The following is a 19,120-nucleotide window of genomic DNA, read 5'->3' as shown; positions in this document are numbered from 1 at the left end:
CCACCCTACCTGAGCACAGCCGCCCCTTTGCCCAGGTCGTATCGGTATTCCAGGTAGCCATCGTGTAAGGCCAGAGAGACAAAGTCCCCTTTGCCATCTGTCTTCTGCCCATTGTAGAAGATCATGCCGCTGGGGTTCTTGGCCAGGAAGACAACTTCCATGGACATTTTGTCCCTGAAGAGAGAAGGATTACGGATACCCTCCAATCCAGCTGCCCACGTGCTCTCTTCCTCCGCCCCCGTGTGCCGAGCCCTTGGAAGACCTGCCTGGGACTACAGGTACGGCAGAGAGATGCCACCCCTGTGAGGCACCCTTGCCAGGTGATGCATCTGCCATGCTCAGGATGCCGCTCCGCGGTGCCTATTTACACAGCCTGTTGCAACGCCATGCCCCCGGGGAGCTGGCTCTCTGCCTGCGGGGACTCCGGCGATGCCAGTCCCTCTGGACAAAACCTCCCAAACTTGTCAAAAGGGAGCGCCTCTAGGGAGAGCCAGCACGTGACAGGCGAGGCTCAGAGCGCAAGCTCTCTCCCCCAGATCAGCCGTCTTCCCTGGCACTTACTGCAGGTCAGGAACGAAGGTCTGCAGCCCATTCAGCTCCAGGTAGGAGAAGCCATTGAACTCCGGGAGGAAGGGCATGGTGTGGTCCTGCTCTGTCACTGGGCACAAACGAGGGAATGGTGAGGAAGAGGAGGCAGAGCAGCTTCAGCCAGTGCCCCAGAGCCACAGCAGGCAAGGCCTCCTGGCCACCCAGGCTGGGGAAATCAGCACCTTCAGTTCCACCCCCTTCCCCAGACCCGCTCCTCTGCCAGCTCCCGTCCCACCTAGCTCGCAGAAGTCTCCTTCCCGGCCCATGGGACAGGCGCACAAGGCACCTCCCTCTGGCAGCACCAGGCAGGTGGCAGAGACGTGGCAGGGCGTAGGGTCGCAGGGATTCCTCTCGTCGGCACACGTGGGGCCTGCAGCAGGAGAGACAGCCCGTCACGTCGGCATCTCAAACCAACAGCCATCGGGCACGACTGGCCAGAGATAAACGTCTCTGATGTCTCCTGATGGCCTTGCCAGCCTTTTTCTCCTGTTTCAGGTTGGGTTCCCGTGTCCCAAGCAGCCCCCCACAGTGAACCCTGCAAACGGCAGATGATACCCTTGCCAGACTACGCTTTGCGCTGCCCCTACAACGCAAGGGGAAATTCTTTTGTGCGTGAGAACAGACAGACCCCAGCCCTCGTCTCACGCGCGTACGAATAGGTCTACATCCTAAATTTATGGTCTTCACTGGATGCGGCATCATCCTACGCTTCTCCCTCTAACCCACGGCTGACACCCCACACCACGTCCCCCCCGCACTGCAGCTCACAACGTGAGCCCCAGAGGCTCTGGCATCCCTCAGGGCCAGCCAGCGGGATCAGGAGCCCCAGCAATACGCTGCCTGCAGCCCCCTCCCCGTACCGGTGTAGGTGTAGAGACACTCGCAGTGGAACATCTCTGCCTCCTTGACATGGCAGATGCCACCATGGTGGCAGGGGTTGGGGTGACAGGGGTCGTTGCCGCACTCGCCCACCCCGCTGCCATACAGCACATCGCTGCCTTTCTCCCGCAGGTCGTACATCTGGTTGTTCACGTCCAGGAGACGGATGCAGCCCTTCAGGCCGGTCGCAGCCGCGGTGCGATCTGCCACCCTGAGGGGACAGAGGACAAAGTGGGCGGGGGTTTTGTCCCCAAGGACAAAAATGCAGGGGCTCTCCAAGCATCTGGGTCAGGCTGTGCTCCCCGGCAGGGCGTTACGAGGCCCCTCGCTCCACAACGCTCCCCCAGCCACCGCCTGGAGCCTGCTAGCAGGCAGAGGGCTGCAGCCACCACGGATGCTCTGCCCACAGCGGCGGCAGACGCTGCGATCCCCACGGCAGCGGTCCAGCACCCTCACTCACACAGCCATTTGGTCCTCCGGCGCTCCCCCGATGAACAGGTCCGTGTCGAGGTTGAGCCCGTCAGTGCCCGTCGGGCTCTCCCCGCTGACGTGGGGCTCCCCGTCGACAGACAGCATGCCGCTGCGGCGGTTGCGGTTCACCACTAACTGGTGCCACTTGCCAGGCTCAACGCGGACCTTGCTGGTGATGATGCCCGTGCCGGAGCCGGTGTTAAACCTGGAGCAGAAGAGGGGAAGGCCTCTGTCTGTGCCACCCTGCAGAAAGGTGACATCTGCGCCATGGCACAGGCGCTGCTGCGTCCCAGGGAGAAGCTGGGAGCGCTCGGGAGCCCCTCTCGCTCCCCACCTCCGGACCAGTCTGACTCAGAGCACGCAGCCGTCCCCCGCTGAGCATGGGGACTGACTGCCTGAGAACTCGTCCGGATTTTGCAGTCCCCAGAGGTCTGCCCACCACCTCATCTCATTCTCAATCCGCACTTTTGGAACTGCAAAAGTCACTTCACCTCAGGTTTCTAGGGCCTTTCTCCCTTTCTTTTTTCCCCTGCATTTCTTTTTCCAGTACAAAAATAGTGCCAAAAAAAGGCCTCTCACTTGCTCAAAAAATCAGCCTCCCACGCCTTTTAGCTTTTCAAAATTCAAACCGAAATAAGTGAGTTAACTTTGTTGAAAAGTGCCACAGGGAATGAGTCCCCTTAATATTCCTGTTACAGTGGAAAAAAAGCTCCTCTTCTTGTCCATTTGACGCTACTGTTTCTTAGCCTGCAAGCTGGAGCCCAGCATCCTCCTGGTGTTCCTGCAAGGACCGTCCCGGCAAGAGCGGCTGCTCTGCTTCCTCCGCAGCACACAGGGCCGAGGGGAAGGGCACCCACCTGAGCTCCACAAAGCCGCCAACCAGCGCCAGGGAAATGAAGTCTTTGCCACGGTTCTGCCCGTTGTAGAGCAGCAGCCCGCTGAGCTCCACGGTCCTGAACTCCATGGCGATGCGCACGGTGTGGTATGCCTTCATCATCTTGAAGGCCAGGTAGGACTTGCCACCAAAGCTGGGGATGAAGTACCTGATAGCTGCAAGAGCCGGCAGGGCGGGTAGAGAAAGGAAGAGGGGATGAAGTAGAGGAGGGAACAGGAGGACAGAGAGCCGATGAAGGCCTGACATGAGCCTGTGAACACTTTCCTACCTGCACTGGCAAAGAAAGCTCTTGCGAAATGGCAGAAAGAACCTCGCTCTCTCCTCTGGGCCCGCGCTCCTGCGCCATCACCCCCGTCACCCTCCCAGACACTCGTACTGGCAGCAACCAACTCCTCTCACGATGGCATGCCCCTCAAAGATTACTCCCAGTCTTTAGAGATCTGTGGTATTGCTCCCCCAGTACTTAGCTTCAGTGGTGTCCCAACCAGCTCCTCCCAGTTAAGGACCAGTGCCGTCGGTCCTTTCCATGCCCAGCTATCCCATCCCCTGTGCCCTCAGCTGAGCTCTGCTGCCCACACAGTTCCTCGTAACTCAACTTCCCTGCTCCTTAGGTAATTTTTATCTGTCCTCCCAGAATCCCGCAAGACAGAGCTACATTCATCACTCCAGGCTTTTATTTATTGCAGCTGAGATTTTCCAAGGGATCTGGAAGGCCAAGACCTATTAAAACTAACAGGACTGGACACCCACATCCAGTAGCAGCTTTATAGCTTTAGGGACAAAGCTTTATAGCTCCACTTTATAGCTTTAGGGACAAAGCTTTTCAGGAATAAGCACTCACAACCACCCAGAGCCCCCGGCGTGACACCAAATTGCCAGCGGGAGCTCACAGTAAATAACAGCAGCTCTGGTTAAGCACGCTGCCAGCCTGCAGCTCTTTGCTAAGCAGCTCTGAGCGCCGGGGGACAGACCCTGAATCGTCAGCACACATCTCCCGGTGTCCGAGAGGACGGTTAGTACCTGGCTCTCCGTTACACTAACTACCAGTCACTAGCTGCAGGAGCTGCGAGCGACAGTGCCACGAGCCGAGACAAAAAAGCAGAAGCTCACAATCCCCGCGCTTCGGGGCACTGGTACATCAGAAGCGGAGCCAGGAAGAAATTGCTCCTGGCACCTTCTTACCCTGAAGCCTTGCCGCGCTTGCCTCTTACAATGCACAGTGCATGTACAACCTGTTCTTGGCAGAGTTAAGAAAGCCGGTTAAATTGACCCCTGCAGTGCCTCCTGCCCGGTGCGCGTGCAGTGCCAGCGCAAGTTATGGGGCTGGGTTTGCACGTGCCCCCACGTCTCTCCATCACCACGCAGTCAATGCTGGAGGGTGGACGGACACAGGAAGGGCCACGCTGCGTGAAGCCCAGCCCTTCAGCCCCGACTGCGCCCAGCAGCACATGCCTAGGGAGAACAGGTAAGAAAAGGGGCAACTGCAGAGCAACGCTTTCCCAGTTGTGTCCTCCCACCGTCCTCGGCTGGAGTTCCACTCCTCTAGGTGGAACTCAAAGCTCCAAGAGATGCGGTTCCCCTGATTGTGCTATCCCTGCTTTTGGCCCTCACCCTCCTACGGCTGTGAGCTCCGCTACCGGCACCCAGCAGCGTCGCGGCCGCGACGGGTCAGAGGCACATACGTTTCTCACAGACGGCTCCCCCTTTGCCGGCCGGGCAGCTGCAGGTGAACTCCTTCCCATCATCCTCGCAGGTGCCACCGTGCAGGCAGGGGTTAGAGTCGCAGGGCCGCGAGGGCTTCTTCGTGGCGGGGGGCTGGCGCGTGGGCTTCCGCCGGGTGGTGGCAGGGAGGGTGGAGGCGGGTCTCTTGGTGCTCCCAGCTCCTGCCAGCTTGGTGCTGGGTCGACCCGCAGCATCTGGGCGCAGCACGTGGATGGTGGTGGCAGCGGCGGCCGTGGTGTACCTCCGGGTGGTGGCGGGTGCCATGGTGGTAGCCGTGGTTGTGGTCACAGTGGTGGTGAAAAGCCTGGGGATCCAGTCTGAAACACAGCAAAATGCAGGTAGAGGCTGGTGCTTTGCAACCTTCTCTGGGGCAGGGAAAGCCGCTCGGGCTTTTGGGGTGAGATGGCAGCAGAGAAGCTTGGACGGACGGCTCTCGCAGGCTACCGCACGCCCGAAAGCCCAGGAGCCCTCTCCCTGCTGCTCTCTCTCTTTTACCCCCTTTATGGCCTTCCTGAGTTGACAACAAGTCCGGGCACATGGACTAACCTCTGAGCCCTGGCTCTGGAGGCCACTATCTGGGGAAGCGTTTGATGGGTTACTGCTACAGATGAAAGGCCCGGGCAAGACCAGAAGAGCCAGCCTGCCCGTTTGAAAGCCTAAACCAAGACAGGGGGACTGACCGCAGACAGACGGAGCTCACCAAAGTCCATGAATTTGACATGCTCCTGCTGGGGCTTCTTCACCAGTATGGTTGTCTTCTTGGAAGCTTTGATCTGCTTCAGCAGGGCTGCTTGGACATCAGCTGCCGTGTAGGAAGTGGCTGATCGTAGCCAGGAGGAGAAAGGAGAAAGGCAAGAGTGAAGATGCAGGCCCACCAAGCCGTTTCCCTCTCCTGACCTCCCCACAATGCATCCGAATCATTCCTTTCCCTAGGAAAATGCTTCCAGCCTTCCAGGCACCAGCTTAGGCTGCACCTCCTCCCAGCTCTTCTCACAGCATCCATTGATTTTGCCGGACAGAAGACCATAGCCCCAGCAAATTTTAAGAAGGTTCTTTCACGCTCCTTGCCGCACGTGTGTTTCTCAGGCCGGCACTACCTGCTCCCTCCTCAGGCAGATGCTGATGCCACAGTGAATCAGCACCGGGAAGGCTCTTACCTGGGTCAAAGTGGGACTCCACAATGACACGGACAGCGCTGCTCTGGCCCAGGTCTCGGACACGGATGCTCTTGAAATCCTTCTTAACATCAGAATTGCGGAAAAGCTCATCCAGCTAGTTGGTTGGAGGTGAAGGAGAAAAGATAAACAAACTGAGTAATGGGGAGATCCTAGGGCATAGGTCCTTTCAGTCAAAGATCCTGAGTCTCAGCAAGTCTCCTTGGTTTCATCCCACAGGGGTTTGCATCCAAATGTTTGCAAGACATCCCACTGACACACGCAGAGAACAGGGCTCCTTTGTGTAGGTGGTAATTTCAGATGGTCCCTATTCTTTACGGCCTGCAGTCAAAGCTAAGAACAGGATCCAGCAATAGTGTGGGGAAGGTGAGCTATCCCCATCGTACCCGTGGAGAAGAGCGGAACAGAGCCAGACCAGAGACACCTTGCACTTCATACAGGGATTTTCTATTATGTGGCATCTAAGTCTTACTGATCTCTTCTAAAGCTGTGTAAACCTGCTTAGGCACTTTGGAAAATCCCATAAGGCACCATTCTGCATCTTTAAGTACCTGACTGCCTTTTAAAACTGGGCTCTCAGACATTGCAGGATTTGTCTGGAGTCACATGAAGGAGACAGAGACAGTCCAAGGCTTACAGCAAGTCAGGGCTTTAACACCCCTGCTAGCTACCTGTCCAGCCTCGCGCTGGACTGGCAGTCATCACAGCTAGAGGCCACCGCTTCCTTCCCTTGGCTTCAAGGCAAAGAGAGAAGAAAGTAATTAACTTGACTGATGGTCCCACGGTACAGTCTCCCTCTAGACCTTTGGGCATAGCGATCTCAGAGGGGTAGAGGAGCACATCGCACCCATGGGTGTGGGCAGGTGGGTTGCACAGGGACAACAGGTCTCTGCGGCACAGGGCCACGGCAGGAACTCTCAGCCCAGCCACAGATGGTCTCTGGGACAGAGGGCCTGTGCCATGCCTTCATTTCCCCCAGCCCTGGAAAACCAGCAATCAGCACAATCTCCTGCCTTCTCACGGGGGGCGAACGGATGAACCAGTGAATGAAGCTTTTGTGTGCATGTCTGCATCCTCAGAGAGAAACCACTGTTGTATTGGGAAATATTGCTATTGTGATACAGAACTGCACGAACCATATGGTCCATATGCCAGGCACACATCTGCTTATATGACTGTACCGAGGGCTTGCCAACTTCTAAGCGCAGCTTGGAACCAGCTCTAAATATGTTAATCTCCTTGCAAAGACGCTTTGTATTTGCTGTGCCACACTGCAGGCTACAGTATAATGTTGCTACCCCACCCAGCGCTTCCTTGGCATACCCATATGTATACGTCGCCACGCAAAGTCCGCCTACTCCAAGAGCCGGCAATGCAGGGGGGTTCTCCTTAAAGGTGGGAGACTGGATTTACACAAGCGGCTTCCCAAGTTGTGTAGCTGAACTGGAGGGGCAAAGGGGTTTTGGACACGTTTTTGCCTAAGGGCTTTTCATGGAGATGAGGACGCTTTGGGGAATCCACAGCGTTAAGGCAGAACCTCTCGTCTGAACAGCCCCACCACCAAGATCAAGCTGAAAAAGGATAATTTTTGACCCAGCGCATAACAAAGAATGGAACCTACTGACACAGCATGTGGTAGAGGCTAATAACACATGTAGATTAAAAAGAGATTAGACAAATTCACAGATGGTACCTCTTAGACTGGTGCAGCATCTCCGTAAACTCTTAAGTGCCCACCCCATAAAGTGCTGGCCCTGGTGATAAGCAATGTTCACTCCCAACTTTTGGAGGTTAAGCCCATCTCAAAAAAAGCCCCAAACCCAACATGGAGCAATGCTCCTCCAAGGCACTCAACACATTTTGCAGATGGGTCTCTGCGCTCCCATTTGACAGACAGCAATGACAGGCCACGGCCTCCCCCGAAGCCATCGCGAATGAGAAGGCAAAGCAGGAGGAAACCCACAGCGGTTCCCGTGGTCGGGACACCAGAGCGTCTGCAGTTACGGAGGGTGGTGTTGGCACAGGGGACGGTAACAGGCACCCCGGGAGCAGCGCTCAGAAAGCAGACAGCGCTTGGTCCCTGCTTCAGCGAGGGGCTGGAACGAAGCGAGCAGGCAGGCAGCCTTCCTGCAGAGCGCCGGCACCTCGGCGGCCAAGCGGACGCAGGCAGGAGAGCGTGCCGTGGGCTGGCTCCCCGTGGCAGCACGGCCGCTTGAATGGACAAGCCTGCTGATCAGCAGCAGCTTGGAGAACGCCTGCTCGCTTGAGAAGGAGAGGACTGTGTTTCTGGAAGTGAACATTTGGGGTTTAGTCATCTGTCCACCACAGTGGGCAGGGTCCTCTCTTCTTTTGGGAGACCAGAAAAGTCTGGTCCTCTTTTGGGAAACCAGAAAAGCCTTACCCAGACCCTAGATGAAGTGCAAAGGACTCACCGCGCTCTCAATGCTCCTGGCCGTCTCCCCAAAGAGCTCTGACTTGGGGTCAGCCATCTCAGGTGTGTAGAACAGCTCCTGGCCTTCCACCTCCTCCAAGATGAGGACTCCTTGGAAGACTTTGGTAGCTACGGGAGGGAGGGTAAACAAGACAAACGCCTTTAGTCGGCTTGTGGGCAGGGGACAGGCGTGTGGCCGAGAGCCGCAAGGAGTGTTCGAGTCCCTGGGGGGAAAGGGTGATGGCAGTGTGCGGGTAGTGCCAGTGTTGGGGTTAGTCTGGATGGGTCTGGGAGAGCGCCATGGAGGATTAGTATCAGAGGGTGCTGGAGCAGATGGCAAAGACCAGGCTGGAGATGGCAGCTTTTACCATACGGTTTCCTCTGAGCTCCGGCCCGGATAGCAGCCCCCCTGCACCGGCTGAGTAACAAGAGAAAGACGTTAGCCAGAGCAGCACATAGTCAATACGGCAGGATCAGACACGGGCATGCAAACAGGGGGCCGAGGAGGGCGAGATGTGGACTCCGGACAAGGAGAAGACCTGTGCCGGGAGAGGGAAGTAGAGAGCCTGCCAGCTAACAGGCTGTGGCCAGCCTTGCAAAACCAGACCAAAACTGCAACAGGCACCCAAGGTGTGGTTCCAGAGGACAAGGGGATGTCCTGCTGGACATCCCAAGGAACAGGGACAGTTAAGAAGGACCTCAGTGAGCAACGAGGAAACATCTGGGAGACGGCCCGAGAGCAACCATTTTTAGGGTAACGAGGATCTACGTACAGGGCAACCAATCCTCTGACCGAGCCCAGGTGGCTTTGTTTCCTCAACATGGACAGCGCGAAAGGGACTGTAAGTGGGCAAGACTAATCCTGCCTAGGTCATGAGAGCTGTGTGCACCCCTGGGAACCTCAGCGTGAGTCAAGAGAGCTCAGACTCCCCAGGAAGCCCAGCGGGGACACTGGGGCTACAGCCGCTCTCCCCACCTGCCCTGGCACAGAACTGGTCCCCGTCAGCCCAGCTCCCTTCACAGCCACTGACACAGATAAAATGGGAACCCACGCAATTCCCTCATCCCCCCTAGTGCCAGTCGTGAGCTCTGCGGAAGCCTGGGCAAAACACTGGTCAAATTTTTAAGGCTGTAGCAGTCAAGGAAGAAAGTGGTCAGCTAAGTGAAGGAAACCGCGGGGTGCCCTGGCTCCCCGCGTGAGCAGCAGCACCCACCCGCGCACTAGGGCTGGCTGCCGGGGGCTGCGGCAGGCGGGCACAACGTCTGCCAGCCACCAGGGCTCAGCACGTCCCACGAACACCCCCTCGGGGACACGCCAGCCCCCAGACCGGACACAGGAACCGTGCTCACTGCCGGCCGGGCAAGCGCAGCACCACGCTGCTCTCCCCACTGGGCAGCTCTCAGTGGCATCTCTCCCTCTCCTGCACCCTGCAAGAGCTCAGGCTGACTCCTGCCCACCGAGAGGGAGCCCAGAGCCCAGCCCCGAGGACAAACTCACCCGGACAGTTGCTGCCTTCCGCATCAGCGGCCGCAGTCTTGCCATCGGAGCAGCATCCCAGCGGGGTGTTGTAACACGTTGCCCTCTCGATGGCTGGGGTGGAAGTTACTTGGCTTTCCTCCACCTCCTCTTCCCCTGCAGGGCATTAAGAGGAGCATTCACCAGCAGGAGGTAAGACCTAACCTCTGTGTTAGAGAATGAGGCTGAGACACAGGTTCATTTTGTCACGAGAGACAGGGTACGGTTTAGCCCGCAACCGACCTGCCAAGCCTAAGAAGCGCACACTCACCGGCAGAGCCTGCCCCACTAGATTCCTGGTCTCCACTGATGCCCATCTCTTGGTCTCCACTGCCTTCTGCACTGCCTGATTCAACATAGGCAGGCTGGGTGGTGGCCAGGACCACTGGCGCAGTGGAGAGAGGGCGGACGGTGGTCTTATACACCCCATGGGTCATCCATGGTGTAGTGGCTGGTCTGGCAGTCGTGACGCGCCTTGTCGTAGATTGACCTCTTTCAGTAGGCCTGGCTTCCAACAGCAGGGAGCTGGTAGCCAGCTCGGTGGGTTCTGGAGCCCGGGTGGTGAGCCGCAGTGGCGGAGGAAGGATTAACTTGTCCAGGGGCAGTGTGGGCAGCGGTGTGGGTGGTGAGGTGTGGCTTGTGTGAGTGATGGACTCTGAAAGGAGCAGCAAGACAGGGTAGGTAAGGAGGGGCAGGTCTGGGGAAGGCTGGCCGTGACACGGGGAAGCATGTCGCAAACCCTCAGGCACCTGCCCTGGGCAGCGCATCTGCTCTGCCATGAAGAGTCACAGCACAGCGAGGAACCGCAAAGGAAGGCGGCGAGTCCCAGGTTCAGCGTCAGGCCAGAGAGCTGGCACTGCCCCAGCACCGAGAGCTGCGGACACTCACCGTGGCACTGCCCCACGTGCTTCACTGAGATGACCTGTCCCTGCCGGCAGGCGATGGTCTTCAGCTGGCACTGGTCCCCATAAGTGACACCATCAGAGCCACACACCTGGGAAGCAGAGGGGAAATGTGAGCTGCACCTCTGTCCTCCTCCAAGCCCTGGGCAAAATAAACCGGTTTCTAAATGCTGGGAGCAGAGGCTTTGCAGGGGTCCCTCTGAGGCAAAGAGGTGATGGTCTGCACAGAGGGACCCGCGGGCAGGCTGCGGAAGCCCCGGAGCAGAGCAGCTCAGAGGTGCCAGATGGGGCACAGAGCACCCGGCTCCATCGGGAGACATCTACGACTCGCATGTCACCCTTCCCCACGCATCAAAGACTTGCCCGCCTGCCTCTTGGGCGGGCGGAGAGCCATCAGACTCCCACACCGCCTGCACCAGCCCGATGCAGCTGAGCTAGCCGCACGTCCCCACGCACGCCGCTCAGCCCCCCACGGCTGCCTCTCCCGCAAACCTTGGTCATGTTGGCCTCCGAGCAGAGCGGGGATGGGCACTCGCAGTGAGCAAAGCCGTTGACTTCCACGCACGAGGCCCCAAACTCGCAGCTCATTTCCTCACAGGATTTTGGGGCTGACGGGTCTGGGGTAGGGAGAGAAGGGGGAAGAGATGACCAACAAAGCATGTACCAATGATACAGAGATAGGCTATGCTGAATCAAAATCCCTCTCTCCTCCCAATGCATCTTCGCTCTCCCAGGGACTCACCAGAGCAGTTCAGACCCGTGGACAAGACAGACTTCCACCAAACAAACAGAGAAACAGTCCCTCACGCTGTGCCTGAGTGCACGGATAACGGGAACCCTGGCAGGAATGGAGGCCAGGGCCCCTTTCCCCCGAAGCACCAGCACGCAGGGTGGGAGGGGTGCATTTCTTTCACAGACCTACGTGTTGCCCCGCAGCAGTACCCAGGTGCCCATTTCTTGGCACCCCACACAACCCCTCTGGTACGTGGCTCCCTCACCTTTCTCACAGCCAGTCATGCCCAGCTTGCTGCCATTGGGGCACTGGTTGCATTTCATGCCGGTGATACCAGTCTTGCAGGAGCACAGTCCAGTCATCTGCTCACAGTCATCGCGCACTGAACCCACCGGGTCGCAGTTACAGGCTGGGCAAGAAGGGAAAAAAAAAAAAGACACTGTTTTGCTGGTGGATTTGTGGAGCCAACAGCAGACTCAGGTCCCCCAGCAATCCAAGAGAAGAGCGAGGAGAAGGGTCCAGGGGAGGACCATAATGCTGACTGCTACCCTGTGCTTACTGACCCCACACCAGCGGCAGGAACCTGCCTCCACCCGCTACCCTCTGACCGTGGTCGTATGGCTGGTGATCCCACATCCACCCCACAGGCACACGCGGGGACACCGGGGCTCATTCACGCTGGGCTCGAGCAGCCCTGCACAACATCTGGGGAGGGAGCAGGCCCGTGGAAGGAGACACCATCTCCCAGCCAAGCCGCGCTACGGGGGAGCAACGGCACCTGGGCAATGCTGCAGGCCACCCCGTCTCTCTTGCACAGAGCAAGTCATCAAGCTCCGCAAAAACAGCCGCTGGAGGTGACTTACAGTAGGACCAACACTAGGGCTCATTGTTTTAAATCGCACAATACCCTGCCGTGCCTTGAGCCCCGCGGAGCGGGCCAGGGAGCCGTGCCAGCGGAGAGCTGCACGGGACGAGGGGCACCGGCCCAGCCCCGCCCGCACTCACGCGTGCAGCCGCTCTTGCTGTCGGTGACGATGCCGCGGAAGTTCCAGAAGCCGGGCTCGCAGCGGTCGCACTTCAGGCCCCCCACGCCTGGCTTGCAGGAGCACTGCCCTGTTGTGGGGTCGCAGGCTCCCCCGTAGGAGCCGTAGGGGTTGCACTGGCAGGTGCCTGCGAGCCAGAGAGAGAGCGAGCGTGAGGCTGAGTCCTGGCCGAGGAGGTGGGGGGGTGCTGGGGGCTGCATCAAGGCGGAGGGACCGACTGCTGAGCCACCGAGCTGCTCGGCCAGGGCAGGAACGCGGTCTCGTGCTGGGCAGGAGGAGGTTTCACCAGCTGCTCTCAACGCTTCTCCTCTGCCCCAGCTCCAAGGGGGAGCTGAACCTTCAGGGATTAACCTGCCTGCTCTGCTGTCATCAAGAACTCCTCTCTCATTAACATCAAAGGGAGAGGAAGCTATTAGAAGTTTATTATTAATTCATTAATTAGGAACTTGATGGACGGAAATGATCCAAAGATAGACAGAGAGACGCTCCCTTTATCCACAGGGAGCAGTAGGAAGGGGACATGGGGCAGAGCTGGAGAGAAAGGGAGACCCCGGGAGCAGCAAGTAGGGTGCATACGCACATCCCCAGACTGCCAGAGGCAGGGCAATGGCATGTCCAGAACAGGCAGCAATGGATAAATCTGCCCTAGGGGCTCCAAGCTGCTGGTTAAGCGGCAATTACCTCCTGATGTACGCTTGCTGCCAACACAGGGACACAGGTGGGACAGAAACTGGTGGGATACTGAATCCCCGTCAGTTGGGAAGCTGTGTCCACGGATTGGAGGGCAGGGGACAGGACTTCCATCAGAGACACAGAGGAACATCACTACCAACCGCCACTGGCAGGGCGATGCCGAAATGCTCGTGTCCTCCCTAGCGTCACTCTGCCCGGCTCCTGCCTGCTCCGCTGGCCCCTCTCGGCCAGCCCACGCCACACCGCCGCGCGCCTGCTCTTCCAGCACCCACCTCGGCCTGCAGCCCGCCCCGCGCACCCCCTGCCAGGAAATCTCTGGATGTTCTCTGAATGCTGCTGCTTTTTAAATTATACGGCACATTAAACAGCACTACATCCTCATCAAGCAGGCATTAGCCAGGCCCAAGCACGGCGTGAATCGTGTCTCCACGGGGTAATGTGTTTCCCTAACAGGCAGTCACAGCCTCAGCTGTTAAGAGTTTGCTAATGCCTTTCAAAATGCGCCTTCTGCTGAAGTGCTGACTCCGATAATTATTTAATAAATATTAATGAAACATTTGCCAGCTCAGCTTCCTACACGGTGCAGTCACCCACCAGTCACTGGGTCCTGGAGTGGCCTGCAGAAGGTCCCTACGTGAACCCAAAAGCTCTGTTCCACCTCAGCCTGCAGCGGAAGGATACAAGCAGTGTTCTTGTCACTCAGGCCGGTGAAAAGCCCTAAGCCTCTAGCAATGGGTTGAAGGCACAGAAGGCATGGTCTGGCCCTAGGGGCACCTTCTGGGGTGGACCAGCGTGGACTCAGCACCACACAAGTTCTGAGCCACCATCCTGTCTTCTGCATTTCAGAGGGACTTAGACCTGGAAGTTGACTCAGGGCTTTTGAAAGGACAAGGGCGTCACTAGTAGACACAGAAGGCGAAGCATGCGTGCACGTCTCCATGTGTGCATGCTGTGAGCTTGGAGCTGGGGATAAATGGAGGCTTTTTGAGCCTGGGAGGTCACCAGTTAGCTAAGGAACGGGGAGGGTCCACCTTCCTTTGTTTCCCCTGGGATGGGACCCCAAGTCCCCCCTCCACCTGATCTCTCCTGCCTTCCAGCCATCCTTGAAGATCCTTCATGCCCCCCCAGGTGGGAACACAATGTTCACTCACTTGGGCATCCCGCTGCACCCACTCCGAGCGCCAAGGTCATGTTGTCTGGGCAGCATCCGTAGATGGTCTGGCTGCAGTGCACAACCAGGAGAGGTGGCAGGGTTGTGGCAAGGGCTGCAGAGGAAGGCAGAGAGGTACAGATTATCTTTGGCACGCAGGCTGCCACAGGGCGGTGTTGCCAATGTATGGATCGAGCAGGTAGCAGCATTCCTGCAAAACCACGTGGTCCTTGCAGAGATGCTGGGAACAGGCGATGAGGTGAGGTCCTACCCTTGGCCAGGGAAAGCGCAGGGCATGAAAGAGGAAGGATGCAGCGGGGATCAGCAAACCAACACAGACACTGCTGTGTCCTCAGTCAGCGCTTCCTTGCTTAGCCCCAGGGAAAGGGCACGTGTTACTGCTGGGCAGCAGGCTGGGGACCAGCGCACACAGCTTGTGTCAGCCGGGGGGGGCTGGCTGCCTTCGGGGGACTCACCGCGGCAGGCTCCTTGGCTAGTGACATAGAGATCCTGGCGTTTTTCACACCGTGTCTTCTTCAGCTCACACTCGTTGGTGTAGGTCACACCATCAGAGCCACACACCTGCCAGGACAGGGAGGGAAGCTGCTCAGGGCAGTCCCTGGCACAGGAAGGCAGGTTCCCTACCCGTGGGATGCCCTCTCCTGCCCAGGAAGCATGCGGGAAGGCCACCAGGGAGAAGAGAGGAGGGGAGCGAGGACCGCAGCAGGCAGCCCAGAACTGCTCAGCGTGCTTACCGGGTTGCGTGGTACTGCCAGGCAGGTGAAGTCACACACACAGCGGTCATCCTCTGCATCCTCGTCCCACCAGCCCCCGTACTGCCGGCACCGGTCCTGTTCACACTCACTACCATCGCCGGAGCCCGAGCCCCCTGAGCCGCACTCTGGAGCGAAGGAGGACCATGGTGAGAAAGGGCTCACACCCAACAGGGCAGAGTTAGGGGAAAACACAGGGGACGGGGTTAAATGCCCCGGACAGGGGAAGCAGCCCACAGCTGCACAGGCCCATCCAAATCACAGCAGATTTAACTTTTCAGCACAGGCAACCCCAGAATGCTGGGCCCACATATATTAGGATGCTTATGCCCGGACCTCAGAGAAGATCCCTTTCCCTTGGAGAAAGCAGATTCTCCCACCGCTGTCACAAGATTGTGCTACGCCCACATAATGAAACGGCACAGGGATGCTTAAGCAGGTGGCCTGAGATCTTCCTCTCTACAGCATCACCCCAGGAGCAAAAGCAAAGATCCTGTGGCTACCAGCACCCTGCAGGCTACCTGGCCATCAGACAGCTAATAGCCACGCACAGGAGGAAGGGCTGCCGCTTGGCTTAGCGACAGCTTAACTCCATGCTTTGATCCGAGTCCTTCCCCTTCTCCTGCCCTCCCAAACACGTAGTGCAGCAGGGAGATTGCTGCTGCTCCTATAAACATGGAAACCAGAGCAGAAGAAGGGATGGGGTTTGGGTTTAGTTTGAAGTTCAGTTAGGCAGCTATTCTTAACAATATATAAGCTCTGTCCCTAGCCCGGCTGCCTCTCCATAAGACGCTCAGAGCTCCAGCAGCAAGAGAGAGATGTTGCTGATTTCAAAGGCTTCTTAAAGGGGAAGGGGGGGAGGGAAGGAAAACCTGGCCCTTTTTATTGAGTGATCAAAGGCTGGGATTTGGCATTACACAGAGAATTATTTAAGATCTTTTCCCAGAGGGACATCAACCTGAAATTCCCCAAGGAGGGCTGTGATCAAACACCATGTTATGTCTTCCCCTCTCCCTAAGCTCTGCCATAGCACTGAAGTCCCTTCCAGCTAGACTACATGTGCAATGAGCCAGAGAATCTCAGCTCGCCAGGTCAGCACAACAGAGCGGCAAGGTTTACGGGCCTCCCGTATTCGGATTCAGCCAGCATTAACCCACAGCTTTCCCCCTACAGCGGGAAAACTCAGCAGGTTCTTAGTTCTTAGCCTAGCCAAGCAAGGCACAGCCAACCCTGCGACCCTCCCAGGTGCTCAGGACCAAGTCGAGAGCGGCCACAGGCCAGGCCCTCGAGCAGCCCCTGCGGCAGAGGGAAGCAAAGCAGCAGCCAGGCTCCCTGCCCCAGGCACCGCTCCGTTTCCCCCAGCCAAGGCCTGCTGAAGTGTGAAATTAAAGCGGTGATAAACTCCTCGCCCAGCCGATTCGGCGGCGTCACCTCTCATTACTGCTGGATACAGAAAGACCAAGGGGAAAGGGAGGCGGCAGGGGTGCCGGGTGACCGCGGCCAGCTGGCCAGGAGGGAAGGAGAGGCTGTTGGCTGTGCTGGAGACACCGGGGGTGTCAACAGGGCACTACGCCCGAGCTCCACGCAGCAGGGCTCACGTGGCGGCCGGGCACAGCAGAGCAGCGAGGGGAAGAGCCCGCTGCGTGCAGCCTCCGTCCTTCCTCACCCTTTCCCCCACCTTTCGCACCCGTACGGCCGGAGGAACGGCGGCAACCTACCGTCCTCGCACGGCCCCGTTCTGGCAACCTCAATGCTCTTCTTCTGCTGGCAGGAGGCCACCTGCAGCTCGCACTGGTTGTCGTAGGTGAGGCCATCGCTCCCACACACCTGAGCGAAGGGCTGCCTCTCGCAGCGCGGGCACACGCACTGCCCACCCACGCACTTGCTGCCGAAGGAGCACACCGTGCTGCCGCAGGACTCTGTGGGGCGAGAGGGAGGAACCACAGTGAGACGTCGTAGGGACCTTTGCAGCCAACTGCCCTGTGTCACGCAGCTGGGGACCACTAATGCCATGCCCTCAGAGGCAAGGAGAGAAGTCCTCCTTCCCCAGAGTGCTTTGTTATTGCTTATTTAAACCGTGCAAAGACTCTGCCATGGGCAGGTGACAGCCCTGAGCATTTCTGATTCCCATCAGCACCCGCAGGTGTTGCGTCCAACAGCTTTTTCTAGGACACCAGTAAGAAATCCCATTTACTCTCATGGTGACTTCAGCCTCCTCCTGCTCGCAGTGCCCGCGGAGCACTGAGAGTCACCGGTCACACTTTGCTCCCAAATTTAGAGAGGATCTCCGTGCACAGTTCAGCCTTGGAACGCAGACCCAGCTGGACAGGCTTTGTGAGGCTCAAAGCATTGCTTTTACTGTAGTAGCATTTGTCCTAATGAAGAACCTAGGCAGGGCTTTTAATTCATTAATTCATTAAGAAATTAGCACAGACAGTGCCCTGTGCTGGGGAGTGGGGAGGAAACATATGAGCAAAGAGGAATTAACCCCAGGGGATGGAGGGAAGGGAAAGCTACTGGGATTAACTGTGTGATCAAACAGACCCTCGATGCTTTCAGTTCTGGTGGTAGCTATTAACATATTTTTAGCCCAATTTCTTTGCTTGGCTCAACGGACATTAGCCCAATTTCTTTGCTTGGCTCAGACAAGCAACAAAGAGGGCAGATACCACCTGTGATGCATAGCTGGGGCTAAAAAGGAGAGGCTGCTTGAGAGACTCGAGATGCCCAATTCTTATGAAGCCGAAAGGGCAGACCACGCCAGACAAGGCGAAAAGCCTCAGGCAGCGTCTCCGAGTGACCAGCCAGGATCTGCAGCCCAGGGCCGGGCTGCTGGGTGTCCCTGGGCGAGCCCTGTCACTCTGGAGCTGCCACCCTCCTGGGAAGTCCTGAAAGCAACCAATAAAGGCACCAGGAGGAGTGCTAGGGACACCCTCCACACACCCCAACCCCGGGGCTTCTCAGGTGCCTCCCAGGGCCGGCAAACCCATGGGCTGCGAGTGCTACAAATGACCGGTGAGCCTTGGACGGCCACGGCCAGGCAGCTCAGCGGGGCCCGGGCGGCCAGCGAGGCTGAGCATCCGCTCTCTGAAATGCCACCAGCGGGAGTGAGACGAGGGAAGAAGGGGACCTTGCCAGACTCACTGCAGTCTCCTTGGGCAGCCACCAAAATGTTCGTCTGCTGCGTGCACGCCCGGACGTGGAGCTCGCACTCGCTGCCGTACGTGTTGCCATCTGTGCCGCACACGGGCTGAGAGGAGGGAACGCACTCCGTGGGGCACACGCACCTTCCCGTCTCCGCCTCGCAGATGGCCCCAAACTGGCACTTGCCACAACGGTCTGCATGGACAAAGAACAAAAGCGGTAGCTTAAAACAACAGGTCAGGAAGGCATCGCTGTCTAACGAAGTGCCAGAGCAGAAATAAAACCCCACTGCAACCTCCTCCCCCACGTTGAGCCCTCGCAGATGCCGGCAGCCTTGTCGGGAGCAGGAGCCCCAGGGCACAGTGCAAGGGAAGGAGCTGAGGCGAGGGCTGCAGGAGGAGGGAGAGTCAGGCTTGGAGGCAGAAAGGCAATAACTACTCCTAAAAGCTGTCAGGGCCAGGAGTAACCGTGATGAAATGTCACCAGAGCTGTATGCCGTTACAGCTAAATAGGAGGCAGGAGAGAGCACGGGGCTGACTGCAATTACGCGGAGCGATAAATCAGTCCCAGCCTTGGGAGGAGGAGCGCGGCATCGCAGGCAGCACGCGGCCAGTCTCCCAGGGGAGAGAGCTGGCAGGATTCACACGTGGCGAGTCGGCAGGGTGGGAGAAGGTGGTCGGCAGGGTGGGAGAAGGTGGTCGGCCGGGAAGGGGGATGCTGTCTTCCCCTAGTTTATCAGGGTGCCAGCAGTGCCGGGCGCACGTATAACATAGCACCGATTCAGAGCGCCCTGCCACCTCCCCCAGCAGGATCCCCAGCCTGCCTGCTGCAAACACCCGCACAGCGCACGCAGGCTCAGGTCAGAGAAGATGTTTATCTTCGTAATAACTCACTTGCAAAGGAGCTATCACTCGCTGCAGGAGAGAGCGGACTCCAGCCGGCACATCTCCTCTCTCCTCACTCCTGGGTATTTAGTGATTCACGGCTTCATTTTCTCCTTCAGAC

General features: G+C 58.0%; 1 protein-coding gene across 2 annotated transcripts in view; it reads right to left on the bottom strand.

Annotated features, from left to right (window-relative positions):
* The window catches only part of AGRN (agrin), a 129,704-nt gene that overhangs the window by 14,260 nt on the left and 96,324 nt on the right, over positions 1-19,120 (bottom strand). For both annotated transcript variants that reach the window (XM_075520225.1, XM_075520226.1), the window contains 21 exons: positions 18,116-18,310; positions 16,690-16,890; positions 14,954-15,099; positions 14,675-14,780; positions 14,200-14,313; positions 12,318-12,482; positions 11,578-11,721; positions 11,072-11,196; positions 10,566-10,671; positions 9,949-10,332; positions 9,660-9,794; positions 8,163-8,290; positions 5,713-5,827; positions 5,256-5,375; positions 4,516-4,872; positions 2,796-2,988; positions 1,928-2,143; positions 1,449-1,678; positions 824-958; positions 562-658; positions 10-174 (listed from right to left, as the gene is read on the bottom strand). In XM_075520225.1, coding sequence (XP_075376340.1) covers positions 10-174; positions 562-658; positions 824-958; positions 1,449-1,678; positions 1,928-2,143; positions 2,796-2,988; positions 4,516-4,872; positions 5,256-5,375; positions 5,713-5,827; positions 8,163-8,290; positions 9,660-9,794; positions 9,949-10,332; positions 10,566-10,671; positions 11,072-11,196; positions 11,578-11,721; positions 12,318-12,482; positions 14,200-14,313; positions 14,675-14,780; positions 14,954-15,099; positions 16,690-16,890; positions 18,116-18,310 — 3,577 coding nt within the window. The remainder of the gene's footprint in view (positions 1-9; positions 175-561; positions 659-823; positions 959-1,448; positions 1,679-1,927; positions 2,144-2,795; positions 2,989-4,515; positions 4,873-5,255; positions 5,376-5,712; positions 5,828-8,162; positions 8,291-9,659; positions 9,795-9,948; positions 10,333-10,565; positions 10,672-11,071; positions 11,197-11,577; positions 11,722-12,317; positions 12,483-14,199; positions 14,314-14,674; positions 14,781-14,953; positions 15,100-16,689; positions 16,891-18,115; positions 18,311-19,120) is intronic.

Source organism: Mycteria americana, chromosome 18 (assembly GCF_035582795.1).
Source record: "Mycteria americana isolate JAX WOST 10 ecotype Jacksonville Zoo and Gardens chromosome 18, USCA_MyAme_1.0, whole genome shotgun sequence".
NCBI classification, from domain to species: domain Eukaryota; kingdom Metazoa; phylum Chordata; class Aves; order Ciconiiformes; family Ciconiidae; genus Mycteria; species Mycteria americana.
The sequence above is the reverse complement of the archived record's forward strand: the minus strand, read 5'-3'. Positions and strand labels throughout refer to the sequence as shown.